The 27,635-nt window shown below is 41.9% G+C and overlaps 1 protein-coding gene across 1 annotated transcript in view; it reads right to left on the minus strand.

The window, feature by feature from the left end:
- TTLL5 (tubulin tyrosine ligase like 5) overlaps nt 1-27,072 on the minus strand; it is a 133,662-nt gene extending 106,590 nt beyond the window's left edge. The window contains 11 exon segments of the mRNA XM_057428591.1: nt 2,791-2,898; nt 4,945-5,036; nt 5,164-5,265; nt 17,979-18,063; nt 18,351-18,420; nt 20,402-20,484; nt 21,032-21,162; nt 21,738-21,844; nt 22,523-22,605; nt 24,254-24,363; nt 26,857-27,072. Of these exon segments, the coding sequence (XP_057284574.1) occupies nt 2,791-2,898; nt 4,945-5,036; nt 5,164-5,265; nt 17,979-18,063; nt 18,351-18,420; nt 20,402-20,484; nt 21,032-21,162; nt 21,738-21,844; nt 22,523-22,605; nt 24,254-24,363; nt 26,857-26,945 (1,060 nt within the window). The 5' untranslated portion in view covers nt 26,946-27,072.
- Nucleotides 27,073-27,635: the final 563 nt, after the last annotated feature.

The raw sequence follows: 27,635 nt of genomic DNA on the forward strand, positions 1-27,635 counted from the left end.
AATAGAGGAAGCTTAGGTTAGATATAAGAAAGAAGTTGTTTACTGTGAGGGTGATGAGGCACTGGAACAGGTTGTCCAGAGTAGTAAATGCTCCATCCTTGGCAGTCTTCAAGGCCAGGGTGGACAGGGCCTTGAGCAACCTGGTCTAGTTGGAGGTGTTCCTGTCCATGGCAGGGGGGTTGGAACTAGATGATCTTGAGATCCTTTTTAACCAAAACCATTCTGTGATTCTAAGACAGTTTTTACTTGGGGCTTAATTTAACATGAGGAATTATTAGCTAATCATAAAGCACAAAGCAGAGGCTTGAGACCACAACATTAATAACAAGGCTGCAACAAAACGTAGTACTTATACTGCTTTGTGTAAATACACCACTTCAGAGGAACAAAACTACTGAGCATTCCAAGTCCTCCGAGGAGTGCTTATTACTAGATTGCAGTAAGTGGCTCACATGACATGGCCAAAAGGGGACTCACTACAATCTTATCACAAATTATCAGCAGCACTCTGCTTTGACATGAGAAAAAGCAGCATCCTCTCGCTTCCTAGGCAAGCATGAGTATTTGGAACTATACAGACTGTCTCACCAGTCTTATTTTGGAGCATGAAGCAGCCATGAATTGAGTCTCTTCCCTTAAATCTAGAAAGCAAGTATATTACATTAAAACAAAATATACTTGGGAAAGGAATGAAGGACCAGAGGATTGCTAAACAGTTACAGAGATAAAGTGGGAAACCTAGGAAATAAGTATTTGTGATTTAATTTTTTGCAAGAATGGTGGCAATTGTGCTGGGGTCCTATTCCCAGAACAGCATTAAAAAGAGTAGAGCAGAATGCACATTCAGTTAGTCACATTTTTCTAGAAGCTTCCCAAACAACGTCTACCTCTATATCTGAATCTCAGATCCATGTTTCTGAAGTCTCAGATACTTTTCAAATGATCAGTCTCTCTCAGCACACACATGTGGTTTCATTGTTCACAGCCCAGAAAAAAAAAAAAAAAAAAAAGCCAAAACCAAAAAGCACTCTTGGGAGCCTCTACATGCTGTCTTGCAATCTTCATTCCTAGTTTTCTCCCTCATGTTAACAGCTATAAACTCAGCCATTCTGAAGACTTCCAGCTAGAAGAACTGTCTTTTTTTTACAACAAGGTTAAAAGTGGCACAAGCAAAGAGTGTCAGAACAAGACACAGGATGAAGAATGACCCATACAGCATGACAAAGGCTGTTCAAATCCTTGGGACAAGGACCACCACTTAATTGTGGGGGAAGGTGACAGAAAGTACTGAGCTCTGGAAATGCCTCAGGCTCTCTAGGGAAGCAGTATGGCTCTTACTTAAGCTCTCTTTCCTGGGAAGCTCTTAATTTGTGTTTACACTGAAATAAATGGAACAAAACAGTTTATTTGTGGGGGAGCATCTGAGAGGGTGGTTAGTGCAGCCCTGGGGAGGCAGCAGGAAGTGGGATAACCTCAGAGCCAGGCACAGCAGAAAGTACATGAGGAACATTAGTTTCCACATACATAGCTCAGAGGAATCTAGAAACACATCTGAGGGAAGAAAAGGAAGAATAAAAAATAAAGGGGGGGGCAGTTACAGTTTTTTGATGTGCCTTTTTTTTTTTAACCCAGTAGTTGATATTTCTGGAGTAGCTGATAAATTTCACTAAAGCTAACTCATAAATCTCCATGTACACCAAAGTTCTCCACCTAGAACAAAGGCATCAGAGTCAGTCAAGAGAATCTAAGGCCAGAGAGGTAGCTAGTTTGGCAGGTAACTAAGAAACATATTAGCCCTGGCTCCTCCTTTATTACTGTCTCATCACCCTAAATATCCAAAGATGACAGCATTTATGTTAAGCATGTTGAAAGCTGCAGAATTGTTAATACCCAAGTGCAATGCAGGGACCACACAAATGAATTTACCCATCAACCCATCACAGCAGCTTTAAATGCAAGTCCCAGTACCTAAACACAGCATACCTTAAGCCAAGCTTGGTCTTTGGTTTAAGCACTGACCGAGACTAATCCTAGACTCATTTTCCCTGCCCCAAGACTGAGTGTATCCACACGAGCAAAGGGCAGTTTGAGCAGGAGGAGGCCTCTTTAGGAAAGGCTGGGAAGGAGCCACGGGAAAGCGGGAGAAGGCACACTGTGGTACCAGCCACTGATTTCTGGACCTTGTCCCAGCATCTGCTGCCAGTGAGTTCTCAAATCCGCTTGCCAGCACGTAGTTCTGCGCCCAGCTTCTGCCAGAAATAGGCTTTGACGCCACCATGCGGTACTCTCACACAAACACAAGCCCAGAAATACCACCACCACCACTCATTCCAGGGACTGCTTCACACATTCCTCCCTAGTCCTCAGATGCATGTAGGACAACAGTTCAGAACTACATTGGGCTAGATCGCTCAACAGACAATATTAAATGGTCTAAAGAGATATTTAATAACGGACAGCCATCCTTTTAAAGGCCATTAGGGTGTCACAAACTTCAACTTTCCAGCATTTCCCCAGCTCCCTTTCAAGTCCTTTACCATCACACTTTCTAGCAGGAGATTCTGATGAATGACACTGGCACCGGGGCAACAGAGACTCTATGTCCCCTGCCCTAACAGAGGCCCATACTGAGGGGGAAGGGGGGGGGAACCCACAAAAAAAAAATCAACCAAAACAAAACTAACTGGCTTCCTTGCAATAGGGAATATATGTTTCCTTGCAGCATGAGAAAGCTGGAAGTTTCAAACAGTACTTAAGAGCCAATCAACAAAGATGCCCCCAGTACCTTACCAAAGCAGGTGTCACGATGTGAAACAAAATGTTTACAAGCTGTGGCAATGGCCAGCTCAGCAGAAATCACAGTCTTGATAATCAGGTCCTCCACACTAGCCATCAGTGCTGCAAGAAGGGAAGGAGAAAAAAAAACAAACAACAAAATAAAAAAAATAAAAACAAATAATTAAAAAAATTGTGAAGTAACACACAATATCTAAAAAGTATGAGAATATGCGTATGGACAGATACCTTTGTGAATCAAAGCATGTGAGAGCTTATGGAAGCAAAAGATAACATGCTTGGAAATCCATGCAAGCATAAGTATATAGATACATGCATAAGTATCCTAGTGCAAAAATACAAATGAGAATGACAGAAATGAGTATACGTACAGTACAAGTAAGCAGAAACATGTGGCAAGCACATAAGCACAAGTCAGCTGGAGTCTGATCATCGCCCACTCAGAGTATTAGGAAGGATTAAACAAGAGCGAGGCAGTGAGATAAGCCCTTAAATTACAGAAGCCAAGTCACAGGAACTGAAATACAGATATTTTTCTTGTGGACTTTGAGGAGATAACTGTTCTGTGATTGCACCTTCCTCTAAAGCAGCTGTTCCCATACCACGATTCACAAATAATTTCAAAATTATATGCCTGGTGACAGCTCCCAGTCCTGCCGACCCATAGATAATCTGCAGTTGCAGTAAAGGAGCTCTCTTCACGTCCTTTATGAGTCTAAACACAGCTCAGGAACAAGAATCTGACCTGACAGAGGGAGCAAAAGGCAAGAAAGGATGCATGCTAGATGTAGACCTCGATTCTAGACTCGGTTTGGACTTGAGACACTTACTTTCTGTTTTCAAGGACAAGCAATAGAGGAAGAGGGGATGAAAGAACACTGGAGCCCTGGTCTGAAAAGTTAATAGAGAGCATAGGACATGTCTCAAAGGGAGGTTCAAGCAAAGACCTCCAGCAAAACCACACAGACATTTGGTAATCCCTGTTCCAAAGAACATCCAGCACAAACCACTTGACTAGAGAGTTCAATTAAGGCCTACGATTACTTTTTCTCATGTTCAGATGATGACAAGCAGGGACCTGAAAATTACAGCAGACCTTGCAAGCAAATTCAGATGTGAGCTTCTGTGCCAGAAGACAACTAAATGGAAGCAATACAGCATGGGAACGTCTAAGTGCACATACACATCCCAGAGCACAAAAATCTTGCCAGCCCAGACAAGGCCAGCATTTCCCAGCCAGCATTCTGCCTCCTTAGGACCAGAACCAGATGCATCAGAGAAAGGTGCAAGATGCCTTGTAACGGATAGAGAAACCTGCTTGCATTGCTCAGTAGTTTACTTAATTTTTAAGAATGCATATCTATACTTTAGGTTGGGGTCTGGAAATGTATCAATATAAATAACTATGCATACATAGCTTAACAAAAACATACAGTGCAAGTGATCAGACAGCCATGCACACACATGATGGGGAAAAAAAAAAAACCTATTCCCATCCAAAAGCCAGATTAAAACCCCCTTCATCCAACATCTAATTGTCCCCTGGCAACATCTGCAACATGGGCATAGTTGCTGTCAGTAGCATTACTGATGCCTTGGTATCACAGGTAATTTATCCCTTAAAGGATATACCTGGATTCTGCTCTGCAGATGTACTTACTCCCAGCAGACCTGGCAAAGGTGTGGAAGAGGGAGCTGTTTTATATGAAACACAGACTGAAATGAAAACACCCAGCAAAAACCTGAGCCATGGAAAGATGACACCACATCCAAGAGTCATTCAAACTGGCACAGTTCTCCAGAGGTTGGTCACTCATCAGACTGAACAGGCCATGGGAGCAGTAGTGGGAGGGAAGCTTTTAGAAGGAATGGAATGACCTTAAGAAACGGGAAATGTAGGTAAAATATTAAGAAACACACCCTGAGAAAGTCTCAGAATATTATTTGCTAAAGGGAAGGGAAAGGCCTCATCTCTGGGGATAGAGAATAAATGCACAGCTCTAGTAAGTAAGCTGCAAGGGACAATGCTTCCCTCCACCCTGCTCTGGTGCTAAATGGGACCCACTTTGCTCTTCCCTGACTTAGGATTCACACTAGTGAGATGATTAAGATCCAACAAAGGAATAAAAGAACAAGATCTGTACTGACCTGCAGTGTCTTTCCCCTCTTGTTTTAAGTACCTCAGCATTGCACTCATGCTCCACTTGCTTCCATAATCCTCTACCTCAGGATCATCACAGCTAAAAGTAAGTGAAAGAAGCAGGTTGACACCACTGACCTTCCTTTAGAGACTTGCATCAGCCTTAGACCAACCTACGTAAATTGACCCAACCTCTAAAGATCAAGTTCCATTTTCCAGCCAAGTACCTGACATAATCTCCACTCTTCTTGTTGACACTGTAATTGGTCAGGTGCATGAACTGGTTTTTAATGTTCTTGGATGCCTGGTCATACCTCACTGTTGCAAACCTGCAGAGGGATAAAGATTCTCAGTATTTCTTGAACAAGTGACAGCCTTGCTAAATACAGCCTATTACACGGACAACTCAACAGCAGCAGCTAGGGAGAGAATGTGTGGAATGAGACTTCATCAAATGCAACCTTCCCTCACAAAGAAACCCCACAGTTTATTCTTAAGGGCCACATCCAGGTGCATTTAATCTTTTTTTCCAGAGTCTTAGAGCAGGTAGCTCTATTCGTTGTCCTTAGAGTTTTTACAGCCTAACTGTGTACACGATAGGCACATTTTTTTCTCAACTGCTTAGATTTATGGTCCTCAGCCATTCTGGCCAAACATGCCACTTCACTTTAGACAGTCAGTGTCACAGTTCCTTCAATTTCACAATAGGACCTACCATGAATATGTAAGATCCACTGGTCCTGGGAAATGTATACATTCAGAGCAATCCTACTACATATGCAGTCAATATTTCCTGAAGTCTCATACAAGCATGGCTCAGTTCTTGTGTACTCCAAAGATACCTTAAGAAAGGCTGAGGCTGGGAACATATTTCTATCACCAACAACTACACACCAGCCTACAACAGCCAATCCTCTTTCTCAAAAGGCACCCAGGAAACTAGGTAGAACTTGAAGGCCAAACCAATTTGTCCAACAAGGCAGCATCTACTCCAAGGTGCTGTCATTCTCAGGGACTACGCAGCCTTTCCATATCTCAAAAATGTCACCTAGCTGTGTACAAGGAAATGGACTGTAGGGAAGATTGGAATCAGTAACAAGACACTGCTACAAGCTTATTTAGTGTCCATATGAACCCTGTTACAGCCAACAATACCACAGTTAAGTCAGCCTATTTATTATGGAAACAGTGGTGATCTCCTGATTGAAAGGTATTACCTGTACTGTAACCAAGTACCCCATCACCACTCCCTTAGCCATACACTAACATCATGGATGTTTGTGTTAAAATGAGTCAATAAATTGATCCAACTGAAAAACAGCCCAGGATTTTGATATGTAAGGTAGTTGACGGATTTTTTTGTTTCGGGGTTTTTTTTTTTGGTTGGGGTTTGTTTGGGTTTTTTCTTTGGTTTGTTTCTTTTTGTTTGTTTGTTGTTGATTTTGTTGGTGGTGGTTTTGGGGGCTTTTTTGTTGGTTTTATGGTTTTTGTTGTTTGATTTGGTTGGGTTTTGGTTGTTTATTTTTGGGAGGGCTAGAGGTAGAGGTTTTACATGAGTGTGTTGAGGGATGGCAGTGTTCAGGGCCAGGTTGGACAATGCCTTGGGTGACATGGTTTAGTGTGAGGTAGCAGGGGGGCTGGAACTAGATGATCTTAAGGTCCTTTCCAACCCTAACCATTCTGTGATTCTATGGTGCAAGAAGGGTATGAAAGGACAAAGGTAGATCAACTCCCTGATCCAGCTACAAAGCTGTAACTTGATAAGCTTCACCCCCCACAGTGGCTACACAGACTTAAGCTATCTCTACTCTCTTTCCTCAACTATCCCCTTCATTTTACCTGCAAAATACGAGCACAAGAGTATCTGTCCTGCACAGAAGCCATCTAAAACCAGCCTTTTGTGCCGAGCTATTTATCAGACTAGCTCACTGCATGAGTACAGAAATGCTTGTGGTAACACAATACAATGGACATCACAAGCCCCTAAATGACCACAGGAATATAGCTCAAAATTGCACTGAAGCAATTTAAATAGTAATCTTATCAATAGCACACCTCTAAGAGGAGATTGAATGAATGCTGAAAAAATGTAAGCTTCTGGGGGAAGCGAAAAAACTTCCTATAATCACCTGCTAGTACAGTTGCCCATGCTACCCATCCATTCCAGTTTGCACTGTGCAGTGATAAGAACTTATTATATGTACCTGTGACAAGAAATTAAAGGGTCAACATGAGAATGGAAACAACAGCCAGGAAGAGTGCAGGACTTATTCTTGATAGCTGTACCAATTTAAAATGTTTACAATTACATCTTGTGCAAAAGTTGTTTTCTAAAACGTGTAGTTGCACCATCAGCCTTTGTCAATCTAAGGATGCACTGCAGGTGAAAGCTCATCACCCACTCAGCTGCACACTCCAGCTACTCAATCTGCTCCATAAATTACATAGCCACAGGCAAGTCAGGTCACTTCACAGATCTGACTGAACAGCCACTTAAGCAAATACAGAAAGATACCAATTAACTTTCAATCAGATGCAGGTACACCGTTTTTCAGACGTAAGAGTGTTAGGATGCAGTCAGGACAGTAAGAGGGTAGTGACTCCATTTTAGAAGCAGGCCACAAAAAATCTTAAAAGAAAAAAAAAAAAAAAATGAATCAAGCATTAAGCAGAGTATAATACTACTTGTGGTGACATCAAGCCATGGGCATGCCAAAAAGTTGTATTAATGTCACAGAACAGTTATAGTTGGAAAGGACCTAAAAGGATTGTCTAGTTCAACTGCAATATTTCTCTTACTCTGCATGTAAACAATTCCTGTTTCAATGTATATTTTAGGCCTCAGACTTTGGAGAAAAATATATAAATCAAAAGATTGAGGGAAGAATCCAGGCCATCTAGTTGGGAGAATGACCAGCATAAGCCACTGTTAATCACTACAACCCATAACAGCGAGCATGTTCTAGCTCAAAAAAAAAAAAAAAAAACAAAAACAAAAAACACCCAAAACACACAAAACAAACTAACAAGGAAAAAAACACAAACCCAAACAAAAACCCGAACCTTTTTCATTCTGACCATCCTCCTATACCACAAGATGCCAATGTCTTAAAGAGAGAAAAGGGGTAAAGAAAGTGTAAAAGGGAAGTCAGACATACAATATAATAAGAAGCCCTGGCAAGAAGGAAAGAAAGTACAGAGAAGAGCAGGGTTAGTTGCAAGAAAAGAAGAGTAGATTTGGAGAAAGACCCAAAGCAGGAAAGGGAAGGCAGTGCTCAGGAAAAAATGGAGGAGGGAAGGAGGGAGGGGAATTTGGAGCATCTGGCTGTGCAATTAAGTTAATGTCCAGAAAAGAATACACCCCCAGTTAGCTTTATTGTCATATCTCTTCATCCGTTCCCTATTACTTTCTGTAGTTCAGAAGCTGAACTATACCAGGATATCTAACAAGTTACAAACAAAAATTCCTTCCTTTAGAAAGGACTGAAAAAAAAATATTAAAATTCTAATTTCTCAGTGAAAATGAAGACACTACTGCCCTCACTTGGTAGCCACTGTAGAACTAGCACTCTGAAGAACTAGACTAGCAAACCCATGAAGATACTCATCAGATTAAATCTATCCCTAAATATGCAGGTAGGAGAAGCAAAGGAGAAAAAAAAAGAAACGTATTTCCAGAGCTTAAAGTATTTGAATTTCTTTTCAGTTTAACTGTAACTTTCCAGGATTTAGCACTGAAATAGCACTTGTTGATAATGTGGTTTCAGCCAGATCTTGGAAGATCCTGAGCACAAGCAGCAAGCTATTGCAGAAAGTCATGGGTATTTCATGAAGCGGAAGGCAATTAGGTTCACCATGCTCATCTGCTTCTTATTTTTTTAGGTATGCACATCATCAGAAATATGAGGATATGAACCCCTGACAGACATAGACAATACTTCTAAACAACAGAATTTCCTTACCTTGTAAATGTTTGCACTAGCTTCCTACTACAGAGACCATCCTTAATTTTTAGGTGGTCTGAGCTCCACGCCCATAGAATTTACTTTTCCATAGGAACTAATTATTCAAAAGGGATTTCAATGGCTTCTAGAGTGCTCAGTATATAAACTTTCTCTTCTACTAGGATGCTGTTATCTCAAGGGATATCATGGGTTAATTCAGCAATGCATTAAAAAAAAAAAAAACAAAAAAACAAAACACAAAAAAACAAACAAACATTTCATGACTCAAAGCAACTCAAAACTAACACTGGCTTAATACATTCTCCCAGAGCTGGTTTGACAGCCTTACTAGCCTTAAGCACGAGTCTGCAAATGGAAATGTAAGTCATTTCTAGAGCCTCTATCAAAAGCCTCCGAGTGTCAGAGGAGTGATACATCACACCACTGGCAGTAGTGCACACCCTTCGCACTGTCTTCCACACTTGCCTGGGGTGGAAGACTGTTAAAACTACTGAAAGAGTAGCGAGTGACCTTCACTCTCTAGTTCTACAGCTTTACATACTACACTGTATCTTTCTTCCGCTGTAGTAACAAAGCTACTCAGCCACCACACTTGCTCTCGGCAGGAAAGCCGGGAGACATGCATTCTACAGAATGTCTTGCTTCAACAGAAATTTACAGGTTATTTCTAGAGACATTAAAGTCAGAGGAAAGGGCTTACAGTAAGAGTGAAAAGTAGGATAACCTCAAACCCTCTAAATTCTTCTAGGTGTTAACCGAGATCAGTATAAATTCTTGAGATACCTTACAATCTTTCAGAGGATGATTTTGTTCCGGGGGCACCACTCTTTGGGCAATTTCATTCCAGCGACCCTGCTCTTTTGACAATTTGGCTTGAGGGGGCAGGGAGGGAGCATTCTTTCAGCTATTTGCCTCAGGGGGTCCCCACTCTTTTGGCAATTTCATTCTATGCTCCTCTCTTTTCCAATTCCTGGCCAGTTCCAAGAATAGAATGTTTGTCACTTAAAAGGGCCAAGATCCTAAAAGCAATTTACAGAGACTATATGGTAAGGTGGCACAGAAAATAAAGGGCAAGCCTGATGTTTTCCCAGTAACACAATTTAGCACAAGCACATGCTGCGACATTCTGCACAAGCTATTTTCCTAAGCACTAAAGGCTTCATGCCCAGGTATCTCGTATTCCTGTAACCCAGCCAAAGAGTGATGAAGGCACAAATAACTGTGGCCAGTTCATCATCTGCCAGGACAGGACTGTTTCCTAGCCAAAGCATTACTCGAGGGCACTGCTATGTGGGAGCATGTAACCAGCCAGGAATCCAAGAGTATTCCCAAACTGGAGGATGGACTGTCCATATGTGGAAGCACACCTTCAGCCAACAGAGACTATTTCATCACGTGAAACTCCTCAAAACGCTATCTTCTGCTCACTAATACAACCTCTTACTGCTCTGCTTCAAGCAGTTCTTATTTCCCCCCATTGTGATCCGATCTTCTCCAAGTTCTGGACTATTCCATAGACCTTGTAGAGGACAAACAACACGGCTGTGTATTACTGGTAGCTAAGTGTTTGTGGTCTGAATGGGTCAACAACTGGACTCACATTGCTCTTTCTACAAAGAATTTTCCTGTAAGGCTTGTCAATTGGAAAAAAATAAAAAATAAAAAATATAGGATCAGGTGAAATTTTCCACTATTAGACAGGAAAACTTCCTGCCACTTCAGTGCATTCTGCTGACCCCGCTTCATCTAAACCAGCAGTTCTTCTTGTTAACAATGTGAAACATTACAGAGGTAACCAAGAAAAAAGTGGATCTCTGTTCTGTAGCCACCATCCAAAGGATATCAACTCTGTTTTGGCCTCAATTCAGATTTGATTTCTCATAATGCAACTTCTAACTACAAGTTTCCAAAGTTGGATTTCCCCTGTATTGACTGAGCTCTCTTTCACCAGGCAATGGACTTGATGCAGGCTGGGGAAACAGCCAGAAGATGCAGGAGGAATGGTCCCCTATCACAGCATTAAACTTGGGTCATCTCTATGATAGGTAACGCATAGAGATAATAGAGCTCACTGCAGCAAGAACACAGGAAATGCTTCCTCCATCTTTATGTTACGTACTGCTTCTATTCACTTTCTAAACTGAGTAACAAGTGACAAAGATATTCACTTTCGTTAATTTGTTTCCCTGGCCTTACTACATTTCCCTTCTCCCAAAGATCCTCCCCATTTAATGAATACTGTCTTTTTAAGACCTGAGGAAAGGGATTAGTTAAAAAAAATTAAGGACACCTACTAAGATGATACACAAGAGATTAGATTCCAAAAGCCTCTAAATAGAAATACTGGGGGACATCTTCTACCCCAAAACTGGAGCTGGAAATTGGAAAGGTTAAACTGAGGTTGGCTGTACACAGTTCAGTTTCCACGCAAACTGCTGCCAACACTACAGCCTCCCTGGCAGCAACAATAGTAGAAGTAGCAGCAGTACTGTGAACAGCCCTGGCAACCTCCCTCCCTTTCCCTGGAGCTTCTCTTTCCATAGCAGGAGAGAGGACATGCCCTTCACTTCCAAACTTAGACTAGGGAAGGGACACAGGTCTATTCAATTGTTCTGACACACCTGCCCATGTCTCAGCTAGTCATAGCCAAACCACACAGGTGTACACCAGCTTGGATGAAGACAACAACCAGTTCCTTTTACCAGCAACTACACAGTGCTACAGAGCTTACTCTCTGTACAACAGCACATTTGCCTTTCCTCTGGCTGCACTTTCTCTTGGATCAGAGAGAGGGAAAGAGCAATCAAAAGCAAGCACTAAGGTGACAGCAGTGGCAGCAGGAACAGCAAAATCAAGGGAGAATTCCTTATTAACCTCCAGACTTAACAGTACATCACCAAGAGGCGTCCCAGCTCTCTGCCTCCCTGTCACACCTCTGACTTCCCCTGTAAAAAGTCACCTAAAGTCACCTATGGCATTCAGATCCTGACAGATTACCACCTTCCCTCCCCAAGTTTTAAAAGTTCACTATAAGTCTGACAAGCAAGCTTGACCTCCACCTTCAGTAGGCCACTTACTACACAAGTGAGATGCAGCATTTTTCCCTGTTGACCTAGCAATCTGCAAAACGTGTTACAGAGCCCACACTTACCTCCAGAAATTCCCAAATCCACCACACCAATCAAACTTGGATCGGACCCTAACCCACACCACTACACCTTCTTAACCCAAACAACCTACCTTTTCACTACCATGCATTCAGGAAGAACACTACCCAAGGAGTTATACACAGCTCTTTGCCTTATCCCCACATCACTTCAGGAAATTATCTGACCACAAGGTAAAGTTTATCATATGCAAGTCATTTTGGAAATATATAACTGGATCACTAAATATTTACATAAGATGTTACATGGTTTTGCATGAAACTCGGCAGCTCTGGAATGCTTATTTGAGACATCTCACTGGGGCCTGGAAAAGGAGGTGGAGAATTAGAAAGACCCTCAAGTGAAAAGAAGGAAAGGAGAGTTAATCCCTTTTCTCTCAAAAAGGGGTTATTGAAAAAGCACACATTACGATAGCCTTTTCCACGGCTGCACACAGAGCTCCTACCTAAACACTCTGGAAATAACCAGTGTAGTGTTTCTATAAGCACGTTCTACACATCTTATGCTTGAAGTCACATTCTCAGACCCCCTTCTCTCCCCTTCCCATGTATTAGACTTTGGGTTCCCTGTTAGTCTATTAACCACCACTTTGTTTAGGGAACTAATGTCACATAAAAAGTTGTTTGCACCATCCAATTATCTTCTTGGCTCCCATTAACTGCTGTTAAAATCAGGATGAAAAGAAACAAGACACCCTAAGGGAATTGTTCAATGGATTAGAACTGGTAGAGGAAATATACAGATATTTCCATTTTTAACATTATTAAGTTCTGGACTCCAAAAAGCCACCTGCGACACAGTTCCCTTGCAGTACAGGACAGAAGTCTAGACACCATCACAACCCCTTTCTCTAACATGAGTATTTTCACAGCATCCACCTGATACATCAGTTAGCAACTGAGTATGAATAGGAGTCAAAGCTTGTAAGGCAATAACTAAATATAGAAAGAACTTTACGTAATATCTCTATGATTGCAGAGTTTCTTTAACCAGAGATGGAAAAAATTATTCAAATAGTTCACAGGAACAACACAGAATAGTTTGGGTTGGGAGGAATCTTAAAGACAACATAGTTCCAACCCCCCTGCTATGGGCAGGGACACCTTCCACGAGACCAGGTTGCTCAAAGCCTCATCCCACCTGGCCTTGAACACTGCCAGGGATGGGACCACAACTGAGTGTGGCCCTCCAGTCAACTCCTTATCCAGTAAGCTGTCCATCCATCAAATCCACGCCTTTCCAGTGCAGAGACAAGGATGTCATGCAGGACAGTATCAAATGCTTCCCTCAAGTCCAGGTGAATGATGTCAGTCACTCTTCCCTTATCCACCCATGCTGTCATCCTGTTGTAGACGGCCACCAAGTTTGCCAGGCACAATTTGCACCTACTGAAGCTATGCTGACTCTCACCAACCACCTTCTCATTTTCCATGTCCCTTAGCATAGTTTCCAGGAGGATCTGTTCCACAGTCTTGCTGGGCACCAAGGTAAGACTGACTGGCCTGCAGCTTCTCAGGTTTCCCTTTTTTAAAAATGGGAGTTATATTAACCCTCTTCCAGTCAGTAGGAACTTCACCAGACTGCTGTGCCTTCTCAAATACAATGGATAATGGCTTGGAAACTTCATCTGCCAGTTCCCTCAGGACTGATTGTTCTCATTGTGAAAAACTTTCCTCCTCTTGTCCAGTCAGAATCTCCCCAGGAGTAAATTGTGCCCATTACACCCTTGTCTTTCCCATGTGACTTCTTTTAAAAAGGGAGTCTCCATCTCCTTTGTAGCCACCCTTTAAATACTGGAACACGGTGATAAGGTCTCCCCCGAGCCTTCTTTTCTCAAGACTGAACAAACCCAGCTCTCTCAGCCTTTCTGCACATGGCAGGCTTCCCAGTCCTTTGGTCACCTCTGTGGCTCTTCTCTGGACCACCTCCAGCCTGGCCACATCTTTTTTGTGTGGCAGGGACAAAAACTCAACACAGTATCCCAGATGTAGCCTGACAAGTACTGAGCGAGATAATGTCATCTTTATCTCCACTGGTGATGCCCTTGTTGATGTACCCCAGCATCCTGTTGTTTGTCTTTGCCACAGCTGCACACTGTTCACTCATATTGAGCTTGCTGTCTACCATGACGCCCAGGTCCCTCTCCACAGAGCTGCTCTCCAGCCAAGCAGATCCTAGCGTATGCTGTACTCTTGGATTGCAACTACCCTGGACCAAGCTTTCCAAGACCTTCTCATTCTCCCAACCCATACCTTTGATGCAAAGGTCCCAGCTGCATTTCTCCAGGATGTGAATCACAGATAGCCAATCTATACAATAATTGCCCTTTCCAGCTCCAGATTATGAAATATCTGCCAATTTAACAGATGTACAGCAGCACACTGTCTACTTTTTAAGTATGTACTATAAAACTGTTCAACACCACATTTTTTAATCCAACAGACAAGGATCTTAAGTCACCTAGTGCTGCTTTATGCCTTAAGTACAGCTTCAGTGTTATTTCAAGTTTCAAGAAGGAAAAAACAAAAACCAAAACCAACCACCCCACTCTCTCCAAACAGATCACTGAATATCCACAAATTAATCTATTAGCAGCATTACTTCTAGAGGTGGACCAGGTCCAAAATATGCAAGAGGAAGTTTGACAGAGTTTGAGGGAGGCAATACCAGAGAAGTAGTACTGTAATGAAAGATGATAATACAGAGCACATTCACTGATACTATACTTAGTAACTCTACAAAAGATCATTACATCCAGTGGTTTCCCCACAGCACTCCTCTTGTGGCAAAGGTCATCAACTTCAGTGAAATAGTCAGGTTCCTCTTCTACTTGGAATATGCAAAGCATAACACAAGAGAGGAACATAACCTTTCAGCCAGGCTAAGAAAAAGGGGAAAAGAAACTTAAAAGAACAACTGTCACCCTGACTATACTTCAGAAACTACCTACCTTCAAAAGGCAAATTCAAAACATGGAAATCACCACAGTGCACCACAGCACTACTGAAGGTCCCGAAAAAAAGATTCTTCTTTTCTGCTGGTGGGTTTCCCCTTAGATTGCTTCAATACAACCACTAATTACAGGCCCTGATCTTACCTCCCAGTTCTCTGCTTCAAATTGCTTCCACTTTTAAGCAGTGTCTTGTTTGTTTTTTTTGCTTAAGAATAAAAAACAGCTTCACTCACAGTCATTAAAACATTTCCCCCTCCCTGCAATGCTAAAATTTTGCCCTAGCTTTAAACCATAGCATCACACTGTGTGAGGCCATAAAAGGGTCTCTCACAGCACTTAGCCTAAATTGTTACAAGGAAAGCAGAAAAGCAGCATAGGAAGCCAGAATCCAGTAGCTCCAGGTTCCTTACCTCTCCACCATCCGAATTTGAAAACGGTATGGGGAAAATCCAAAACGCTAAAACTAAGGACTACTAGTGCCATCTGGAGGCCATACAGAACAGCCCACCTAAAGTTTTCTGCCAACCTCTAGAGAGCAACACTCAGGCATGAGCAATGAGAGCTTGCCAGCACATGCTGCACAAACATACCAACTTTACAACCATAGAAGAAGGGAAAAGCTTTAGGATAATTAAAGATATTGGTTGGAATAAGTTTATACCTTTCATCTGAAAGCATTCAACTATAAGTTTTGCTACAAGCCTTTAGTCATAGCTGACACTACAGCTGAAATTATCTAGTGAGCAGCTGAAGTTCAGTAACAGAACTACAGCTACCCTCCAGAGTCAGGACTGTCCTTCGACCAGAGATAACACCTCATTATTCCCTCTACACCAGTCCCACAGTCATACTGGTAGAGCCCACCATATCACAGAGCAGCATTAAGATACCAAATGCCATTTAGTCTCCATATACTACCTACCTCTCACAGAGAGCTGTAAGATGGGATGCAATTTGAAGGGAAGACTAAGTACCATTAGTAATACTGTGGTGTCCTGAACATGTTCTACTTGCCATGTATGTGGACAACATGTGCTCTAGCTTTGATTATAGTTTACACAAATGGAATCTAAACACATTTAAGACTTAAGGATTTTGGAACACTGAAAAGGAATTTACAAGTACTACTGCCACCAGATGAAGAGTCCAGAAATATTAAGAACAATGCTTTTGGATGGATACCCAGAAAGAAAACTTACTTGGTTGCAGTAAGTTTCTACCTATCACTCAAAAGGATTCAACTGAAAAGTGATTTTACAGGGGCCATTTGAGTGCTCAGGTCTTAAGCCATTCCATCCACTGCTCTCCCTTTGTCCCCTCTACATCATGTCATGACAAGCCTAATGGTGCAAAGAGAAACCAGACTTAAGGAAGTATCTAATCAAACATCATGTCTATGTTTTATACAAAGTCTGTTCCTTTTAAAGATCATTACATCTTACGGTTTCCCAACAGCACTCCTTTTCTGGTTGAGACCACCAACTTTAGAAATCGGTCCTCTTCTACATGGAACATGCAAATTCAGTTGGTGAGAGGTAAGGAACGTGGAGCCACTGGATTCTCAAGCAAAACATGTTACTCTACTGTCAGAGACAAAAATGCTGTTTATCATAGACCTTGCACACTTGCCCCAGAGTAGAACATTTGCTTCTTACACGGATTGATTTTTCCAGAAGTAAACTCAGTTATAATAAGATCAGTAGAACTATCTTTAAGACATCAAGAATGGTGCAAATCGTATTTGGGAGGCCTGGTATGCACTCCCCATTTTCAGAGCATCCTAGCAAGCTACTCATATCAACGATATTGTTTCCCTGCTCACTTGCCGCTAATATTCAATATAAGCAACTAATAATTTAACTGCTGATTCCCAAGAGTGAAGTCTTACATGCCAGGCACATTTAAGGCTCCTTTTCTAAAGTGAATATAGTTGTCAAGTTTTCCACTAATCAAGATGAGCTACCCCTTCCTGTCCCTCTTTAGGGGAACAATCTGTTCACATTGTCCTTGCAGGCAGGGGCACAGCACAACACAGCTGAAGAGGATACGCTTGTCATTTTAAAGGAGGATATTTCTTCTAGGATCATTATTAATACACCCTTTCGGATCCAATATCCACTTTGGATAAAGGGAAGTTGGATTTAGTATCTGCCTAAGTTAGAGCCATGCAGGCTTGAAACGCAGAGATATTCTTTCCGGTATGCCAGATACGCGTGTAAGATTCAGCGTTGCTTAAAACTGTTGCAGGCAGTTCTATGATGATCTCTTCTCACTACTACAGTTAAATTTCTGATCTGCTGGAAATTCAGAGAGGTGATTATTTCAAATGTACTAGTTACTATAGACAGGTATTAAGTTAAACTTCTTTATTTTTGGTAGGTAAGTGTTCCTCCTGGGAATCTTAAGTATCTTTCACAACTTGCATGCAAAAGGAAATTGACATCTTGCCAGATAAGAACAGTGAACTAGTCTAAACCCACTTACTCTACACTGTAGAAAACACAAACACTGACCTAAAATTTAGAAGAACAATTGGAAGTAGTAAAACAAAAGCAAATATAAACAACAGGTCTCCAACAGCTTTTGTCTTTAGGATTAAGCAGGAATTGAGAATGTTTAGATTCCCTGCACCAGGGAGGATGGATAATTGGCACAAAACCACCAAGAGTCCAAAGACGTTTCAGACAGAACCCGACCTTGAAAGTGAAAACACCAATCCTAGTGTGTGTGGCTGTTTAACATTTAAGAGTTGAAAGCTTGCTTCATTTATTATATATGTAATAAAGTCCCTCACTTAAAGATTCTATAGTCTATATAAAGTTATGGACACAGCATGATGAGGTATCATATTTAATCTTCGCAGAACTCACCAACTGGCATTTCCCTCATTTGCTATTGTGCCTAGATTACAGAGGCAAGCCAAAACATCTCTGGATCACAGAGAAAGTTTTCCCTACCTGGCCAATCCTTCCTCATAGAGATAGATGACAAGTGGATCATAGGATGTAACCAGAACATAGAGGCGCACATCAAACTTGAAATCTGAAATACAGTTGTTAAGAGGCAGTGACTGTTAAGTATCTTTCAGACATCGTATCCAGATAAGGAATTTCAACAGACCCCGAGAGCAATACGCCATTATCTGCTATTGGCATAGGTGCCTGAAGCTTTCCCAGCTGAAAACCTTCTAGATTTTAAGAAATTTTCTAGTTACATTTTTCCAGTACCAGAGACAGACCAACCAATTATTCAACTAAGTTCCCGCAAAGGTTTCAATGATTCTCATGTGTGGGGTTGGGGGAAGAGAGAAAAGCAATTCCTAAACATACCATCTATGAGTAAGGGGTTGCTGATATAACGAGAAACCAGGATGTTGTCTTCCAGGACAATCTGGCTTGGCTGCAGAAGAACAAAGAATACAAGAGTGAAAAAACGGGAGACTTAAGGAATAAGTCAACTAGATCAAAACCACTATTTTTTCCAGCCTTTCCCTCCTAAAACCATTCTGTGTCAACAACTACATCTGAAGGGGGAGGAACCAAAACCAAATGAACACACACCATTGTCAGTCACAACATACTTAAGGTAATTAGATCCAAACCAGAAGTCCAGGAATGATTACGTTGCTGGAGAAAACAAAAACAAAACAAAACAAAAAAATGCCATTGAGTCTTCCAGTTCAGTGCTCCTTAGGGTAGGATACAGATTTAACAGCCATAAGGCACTGACTATGAAATAGGCAGGAAAACACGCACATCTAAGAAGTAACTGTCACTCAGTTTGCTTCTCAAGTGTTTAACAAAAAAAAATAGCAGAGGGGTTAAAAAGACACTGGAAGGATACAGCTGGTGAGCAATCACATGGAAAAAATTAAAAAAAAAGGTCTCCTCAACTTGTGATCTTTACAGCTAGATCCTGCGCTGGTACCCAACCTTTTTGTCTACATGAGTAAATACCTTCTTATGGGGTTAATGATACCAGGAAGATGCTACCCTTGTAGCTCAAAACAGAAAGCTTTATCTATGACATACATTGCAAAGTCATGAGATCTGTTGAAAAAAGCTTTTACTTTTTGCTATTTATAAGACTTTCTCTTGTAACCAGTTTCAACTACTCATGCAAACAGTTTCTTGCAAAACATGTGGCTCTTTCACAAGCTGAAGAGAGCCCCATCATCCTGCCTTTATCCGATTTTGCATGTGTTCACCCCATCACCAGCAGAAGCTGGTGCTCACCTCATCGTAAGAAGGAAGCCTAGACATACAGAGTGCACATATACAACATGAGGGAAAAAAAGTCAACTTCCCTCAGCACATCACACAACAGTGACAGACTGATTTATTATGGATCAGAGAAATCCAAAGCTTTGCTATTTTTTTTGAGGTTTCTATTGTTGTTTTTAAACACTTTTGTGATGAGACTCTAGAAGACACTTACTTAATGGCATCACACTTGAAGGAGATTTAAATTACTGGGCCAAACCAGCTGAAGTGTTTCTGGAACAGATATACACAAAGGGAGATTGGTCCCAGAAGTGTCTTTTCCCCAGTTCATGGCCAACTGCCATATAAGCCTGAGCTCATTCCTCTCTTTCAAGCAAAGAAAAAGCTGAGCACAGCTCTGGAAATACTTACCTCATACACTTGGCAAATTTTATGGGAAATGATCCAAGTAGGGAACAGATGAGGCAGCATGACCCCTTCAGTACAGAGAAGGCTAAAGGGGTTCAAGTGAGTGAAACCAAAATGACTCACCAGTCAGTTTTGCTGCTGAGAATATTTATTGGAAACCCCTCCTCCCCAGATGTACGTGGTACCTATGACAACTTAACTTCCTGGAATGCCCAAGAAGGGCAAAAGACACTATAACCAGCACATTGAATTCAAAGAACCACTCCCATTACACCTCAGTAAGGGCACACAGCTCTAAGATTGATACACTAATATTTCATTTTAAGGTTTCACTTTTATCTGGTCTTTGCCAGGGGGAAGAGGGAGACAAGGGGACTGTTTATGTCACACAGGGAAACAACTAAGGAGAGTTCTGGGAATCTTCTCAAGGCCAACCTATACTGTCAGCCACAAGGAAAACACGAAGAAGCACAGCTTCCCAAAAAACTGTCCCAGGATGCATGAACTTGCTCTTAATAAGCTAAGACTTGAAAGTGGGTTGCATGGTAACAGCAGAATATAAAGAAATAGACTGCATTTGGTTACACAACATCAGAGGAGGAATTTGCCAGCTGCTGCTCACCAATGTATGTGGTGAAATCCAGGGCAGGGCCAGTGTCTGGTTAGATGTTTCTGTACCCCTTGCCTGGAAGCTGGTATAGTTCCACAGACAGTTTTACTAAAGAACAGTCCTTTTGCTGAACACTTACATTGTTTATGAGGTAGACACCTCGACCCCTGGAAGAGGCCACAGGCTTCACTATCCACGGACCTCTGTCCTTAGAATAGGTACCTGGTTAAAAGAAAACAGCACTAGTCTGAAACATTTTCCATTTTGCTTATTTACAGAAGAGCAAGAACCAAGAATGTTGTCTATAGCAAAAGCTTCAGAAAACTCCACAAGGAAATTAAAGTCTACTTTTTTTGCTGTTCTATTTTACCTCCTGGGATTCACTGCAATTATTACTGTCCATCCCTAAAGTCCCTCCTGCTGCATCAATAGATTAATTTTCTTGCTATATACCTCCCCTTTTGGCATTTCTCTCTTCAGAAATCCCACATATTAGGGTTATTGTGAAGTTGATCACCAACAATAATGTGCACATAAAGGCTCAATTCTGGACCCTTAAGCCCACATCAGCTTCTTGAGGACTTATGCAGACACAAAGAAAGCAGTAGAGTAGAAATTATACAAAGAAATTGTGGGCCTTTTCCACTGTTTTTCTAGCTTCCTCTAATTTTGTTGCCTTAACCACTGGCATGCTCAACAGGCTAGGGTATTAAAAATAATTCCCTTTATCCTACCCATTTATCTTGCTTTAGGTCAACCATTCACTTACTGCAGAAGTTCTGGTACTCTGTTGGAAGGATAAAGGTCCGAGGTAAGATATGGAATGTTTTGAATCCATGGGCCAGCTGCATACGACTGACATTCTTGTACAGTCTGTCCTTCCGTGTCAGTTCATATGACCTGAAGTCCCAAAACAAGAGACTGTATTTCCCTGATACACAAAAAAAAAACAACCCCACACACATTACAGCAACCTTTTGTCCTAGTTACTAAAGCATTTGTAGCCCTGTCAGATGTCTAAACCCTAACCTGCAACTACTCTTCAGTTTTATTGTCTCTATCCTGTGGCCATATTAATATGCACTCCCAAGACAGACTGAAGCACAGCAAACTGTTATAATAGTGTTTGTAAACTTCTGCAGCTGACATATGACTATTTCTATAGCTAAGAACCCAAAGCCCAAAATACTTATACCACCAAATACAGAAAAAGGAAAAACAAACAAACATAAAAACCAAACAAATAAAAACCCCAAATCCTGTATTTGGGCTACAGACAGGCACTTCAACTCTCATACTATCTCCCCAAAAAGTCCATTTAGAATGAAGATAGCATGTGGCAGAGGCCCAGTGCATTGGGACTTTCTGGTAATAGGCATTCTCTATTTTTTTATTTTTTTTTTAGATCTATCCATGTCCAGATTTTTGCAGGCCATCACAAAGGTGTTCAGCAAAACAAGATATCAAGGCCTTACCTAGGGAAGTGATTGACTTTCTGAATATCTGTCAGAGAACGCAGCAAGTAGGTCTTCAAGTGTGATCCTGTCCACATGAGATTGTAATCGCTGCTACCAGGTTGCGCCTAAAAAGCGACACAAAACCACCACAGACGTAAGAACACAGAACTGATGAAGATCACCAACACTTGTTCTATATACTGTGACCTTATGTCTACAACCAAGGCAATTCTTGTTTCAGACAAAACTCCTCTATCCATCTCCAGTATTAGGGCAACTCTAGCCAGACCCTTGTCCAGCAATCCTGGGAAATAACCATGTCATATTTTTCTAAACAAACATGTGGGTTTGCTCTTTTTACAGACTGTTTAAACACAAACCCTAAAGCACTTTAGATTTCTTCAGGAAACTTGTGAGACCAACACCTTAACTTGGTTTTATTCAGAAGAAAATCCACCATACATACACATCTTTCACTGTCATTAGCTGCACATGGGACATTCTTTAAAGCAAGACATGTGCTAGAAGAGAAACGTAAAACACTACACCAATGCTTATGTGAGCTTGCAAAAGCTGAGATTAGATCCTTCGGATCTTCCCAAGTGTGTGAGATGATGCTTCAAAAGCAAGGAGAAAAGACACATGGCCAAACTTCAGCATCTCTTTTTTTCCCTAATTTTGCAGGCTTAAGGCTAAAGGGTACTTCTTTAGGAGACCAAATCACAATATATTGCCTGTCTGAGTGGTAGAGTAACACAGCAACTTCTAATACCCTAATCAGAGCTGACATTTGCTGCACTTACCTCATGGAATCCATGGGCAGTCAGAATGCTTCGAACCAGACGGCCATCTGCTTGCACAATCTTATAGGACAAGTGGTAGCGTTCTGTTAAGAGGGCAAGAGACACAATATTAGAGTCTGCACCTGTGCCTATACTACCTGATCAGTATTAAAAATAAAATACAGGACATCCTAACAAATGCCTAGTTTGGGTTTGTTTTAAACAGCTCTTTATAGGCTGCTCTATAACACTCCAAACATAATTTCAGCATTTTCTCTATTCGAGTTTTGCATTCCTACCTGAAAGCAATCATCCCACATGCCCCTCACTGACATGGTTAGCTATATGTTCACTTTTTAGATCTTGAAAACTCAATATAAACCACTGAATTCTTGTTCATATCTCATTCACCTGTACTGATCTACCAATAAATAAGCTACAAAAAGAAAAAAAGAAAAGCAGGAAATAAGGAAAGGACAAGGAAAGAAAAAGAGAAAAATTACTATCCAAGTAGAAGGTCATAAAAGCAAAAGCAGTAAGCAGCATTGGAGGTGGAAAATTAACAGAAAGCAAGCAGCAAGACCATAGGCCAGCTGCCATACAAAAGGATGTGGCAACACATAAAAGTTCAAAGAAAACAGAGGAAGAAATTGCAGTGGTAGAATCACATGGAGAAGGCACTTTAAATTGGTTCAAACTGAGAATAGAAAAATGAAGATTAAATTAAACCTCAGGAAATATAATCCACCTATTAAAGTAAGACTAAAGAAGAGAGTAAAAAGTATCATAATCTGGGATTGGACTAAGCTCAAGGGAATTTAACAAGTTGCACTATTCAGCAGTAGACTTAAGCCATGAAAAGCCTCTATCTCCTGAGAAAAATCAGACACACTGCACTCCAGTCAAGATACCAGTTACAATTACCATCAGCTTTTCTGTCACCATTCAAGTATGTATTTAATTCACATCAAAAGGATCAGGAGTTTCCACACACAAACCACCTTTCTCCACCCCTTACCCCAATAAGCCAGAAGCATTTCTGCTTGAATAAGATATTAGAAATGAGGGCACCAATTACCTAAGAAAGGGAGAAGCAAGAGAAGAAAAGCAGTGTCATCATCTTCACAAAAATAAGCTGAGTAGACTTAAGCTTTCCTCCAACTCAGCACATCCAGAATGAGCTCCCAGCTGTACACACCCGCAAAGTACTAACTCTTACAATCCAGTGACTGTTTATAACAACTCTCTCTTAGAGACTCTCCCTTTTTTGACACTAGATGGGTTTGGTCTCCTCACCTAAATGCGGCCAGAGCAGCAATCATTTTTCTTATAGCCTTACCCACAGTTGTGAGGCTGTAGGTGCAGAGATTTGTTACCAAAGCTCACTACTGTTATTATCACCATGGGACCGGCTGCTTCATATACCAGTGAAAACCACTCAGAACTCATTGCAATGAGTAAGTTCTTTGCTACAGAGTAGCAAATTTCATCAGTTCTACCATGGCCTCCAAGTTCAAACTGCAAGCAAGCAGTTTCAACTCAAAACACATCAGGACCCAGTGGAGGGGCAAATATAGACACACCTTTACCAGGCGGTCAAGTATTTCTGACCACCTCAGTGCTCAAAGACAAGAAAGGACTGTCATTTCCTTCCTACCATGTCCTCTTCCCCACCATAAAGACAAGCAAATATCAAGGTAAGACTTCCACCTCATGCCTTCAAGCCAACAGCGGGTACATAGTGGCACCTACCTCCAATTAGGCGGAGGTAGCTGTCATTGGTCAGAATGGCTTCTGCATGAAACACCAAGATGGGGATCCGCCTGCAGCCACCACCAGTCCACTTGATACACGGATGATCTCTGAAACAGCAAGACAGTCAGTATAAGCAATTGCTGAATCTCACACACAGTAGTTACTTACAATGAGGACACAGCAGTTCTCCACTCTTGCCCATGCTTGCTCCCCTAGCCTGTGGGCAGGACACAGGCAAACACACTGTATGAAAATAGCGGAAGATTGGTGAGGAAGATTGTAAACATGCTTAAGTGACTTGCAGCTGGGGTGCAGAAAAACACATGCCACCCTAATTCTTGTCTATCCTTGTGCGTTTGACAAGTAGAACATCTGTGTTCAGATAACATAGGCCTGTGATAGACTTAGAGGCACCCTATCAAACGTGGCTAGGATTCCTGCCCTGCTGTGGGAAAGATCAAAGCACAGTGCCAAAAACTACATCTGCGTGAATCTGTGGAAAACAGGCACAAACAGCAGGTTCAGCAATCCTCTAGCAAGGACTGAGTTCTGTGGTGCCTGTGTTCCCACTTGTATGCTTCTGCCTGGGTGCTGCTTCAAGGATCCCCCAGTTGGTGAGGTAATGAAAATAAACTTACTCTTTGCATTTCAGCTGTGGCTTTGTGGTTGTTCCTGTGCCCTGCCTGGGCTGACTCACACACACAAGCTAGGCACCCTTGATACTCAACTATAAAGGGAATCTTCCTTCTTTTGGGTTAGTCTTGCCAGTCTAAGCCAGAGCGCTGTTTAATTTGTATTTATTTTACTGAGTATAATTTGTAAGAAAACCCATGAGTTTTCACAGCTACAGTTCTTTGGATCTGTAGCCTGAAAACAGGATCTATAATTCTGGGTAAAACATAATTGATGGTATTCACAACCAGATCTTACAACGCAGGTTCCAGTCTCCAATTTAAGAGCTGCAAATCAGTGTATGCTCCCTGGTTGTAATCCTGGACTCTAAAGCACACAAAAAGGCACTCATGCAGAGTTTGAGAGACTAGAACAATAAGTAAACTTCTGTGTTCTTCCTTTTTAATTTCTGCCAGATGCAGTAGAATGCAAGCTCAGAGTTCAACAATGACACCCCCAGCTAGTCGCTACAGGTTCTGAGATACAGTGATCAGTTCCATCCAAAATAACAAGACTATATTGGGAATTATAATCTCCTCAGAGAAATTAAGGACACACACACACAAAAAAAAAAAAACACAAAACACAAAACACAAAACACCAACACAATCTGTTACATAAAATCCTAAAGTCACAGAAAGAAAAACTGTCAACCTCCCTAAGCAATTAAAACCCTGAATGCTTATTATTCACATAATATCTACAACAGACAAGAAGAAATAAAAAGACCGGCAGTGATATATAGAAGCCTTTATCTATAGAAAGTGCAAAATCACTACCAAAGGTTTGGAGAAACTACAAAAGACAAAACACTTCCCACACTTAGAACACAGGAACATATGTAAAAGGGCAACTTTCTGATGCTAGGGCAATTAAGTACTCTTATGTGTAACCTTGGTCATCCTAACCAAGTTATTACCATTATCACCCAGACAGATTAATTTCACAGCACTGCTTTCACCACCCCTACAGAAAAAATAAAATTAAAAAAATTCACTACAGGGATTTAAGTGGCTGCTCAGGCTGGAAGGGACCCAAGAAGCTTCCAGAATTTACAGTACAGGCCAGAGCCTTATATAAGTTGGAAATGAGCTGAAGCAACAAGATGGGAGTTTATGTTAAGCCCGTCCTGAGGATTTGCAGTAAGGCTCAATCCTCCAGGTGACAGTCATTCATCCCTAGCATGACCCTTTGTCACTTGATGCAGATACACTTTTGCAGCTGCAGTCTAGATGAATGTCAGTTCTGGACTTTTCCATCCACGAGGGTCTGGCAGGTCTGAACCAACTACTTGGTATGAAACAACATTCCTCTAACTGCCTTAAGTCACTGCAGTTTGCAACTGAGCACTCAGTAATGATATGCACCCAAAAGAAAGCAAACAGGACATTTGAAAGTATGTCCAGCTGAAAGAGAAAAGAAATTCCACCCCGGAAAAGAATAAGTAAAGATAAAAGAAGTTACTAAACTAAAGAACAAACACACACTAGTAAGTAATAAGAACTCTAGGAGTTGATTTTTTAACAAGACAGTTTTTGAAAAAGGACACAAAACATTGCATATCAGTCTACTGTAGAAAGTAAAAACTAAAAGAAAAAAAAAGAAAAAAAAAAGAAGGCGGCATTTATTTCCTTCATGCTCTTAAACATCATCAAGAAAGATTCCAGCTTCAGAACACAAGATGACATCAATGAAACTACAAGACTTTAGAGTAGCCAAGGAAGAGCCGCTCCTCTAACCCTGATGAATAGATATTGGTCCTTTAGGTTACAAACGTAGGTAGCCTGCCCACAGACTTCAGACCCAAACTACCTATCTTTTGCTTTATAGATAGGAGGAGGGTAAGGAATGTAACTGTCTTTTCAGATTAGTACAAATCAGGAAGCACAGGGAGATAGAAACAATTAAGCAGTTTTTTTCCTACTTACTCCAACTCATCAATGACATCTTCTTCCTCCTCCTCCTGCTGTAAGGATAAGCCAGTTTCCTCCAGACCTCGAGCAATCCCAGCTGGCATTTCCTCTGCGAGTTTTCATACAGCCCAGTCCCGGTAGCCTCTGAGACTCCTTCCTACAGATTCAAGGGATCTTGCAGGAGCAGTTGCCTGCAGGAAGGATTAAAAGCATGAATGCACAGCTGAACAGGACAGCAAGACAAATAAGGTAACTTAACTCCCACCTCCTGTCAATACATTTCTCACAGAACTATCACCAAGCTTGTTACAGGCAGTAAATCACCTGCTAGCCAGACGAGTGTAGGAAGAAGCATCACCTTCCACCAGATTTTTCCCCACCTGCCAGTGAGAGTCATTCAGGCGCTTACCGCTGAAGCGCTTCCCTGCTCTGCCCGCGGCCAGGGTCGCACCAGGCTGCCCAAGCCCGCCCAGCCCAGCCTAGCGGGAGACGCCCGCTCCTCCCTGGCGCCGAGAAAACGCCCAAGGCCAGCGCCTCTACCAGCACGGGAACAGCTCTGCGGCCCGGCCGCTTCCGGAGGGGAGACTGAGGCCCGGCCTACACCGCGGCGGGCAGGCCCGGTGACCTCCGGCGGCCCCACGAGAAACATGAACCACGGGGAGCGCCGAAGGGGCCACAACTCCTGCTCCGGTACCAATGGCCCCTCGCCCTAGTCACAGCCTCAGCAGTAGCTCACAGGGCGGCGCGGAGGATATTGGGATCAGAAGCTGCGCCTCATCTTCCTGTAGGGTTGA

Source organism: Pezoporus wallicus, unplaced genomic scaffold (assembly GCF_028554395.1).
Source record: "Pezoporus wallicus isolate ANWC-B61680 ecotype Strahan unplaced genomic scaffold, APGP_CSIRO_Pwel_v1 contig_3486, whole genome shotgun sequence".
In the NCBI taxonomy this organism is placed as follows: Eukaryota; Metazoa; Chordata; class Aves; order Psittaciformes; family Psittacidae; genus Pezoporus; species Pezoporus wallicus.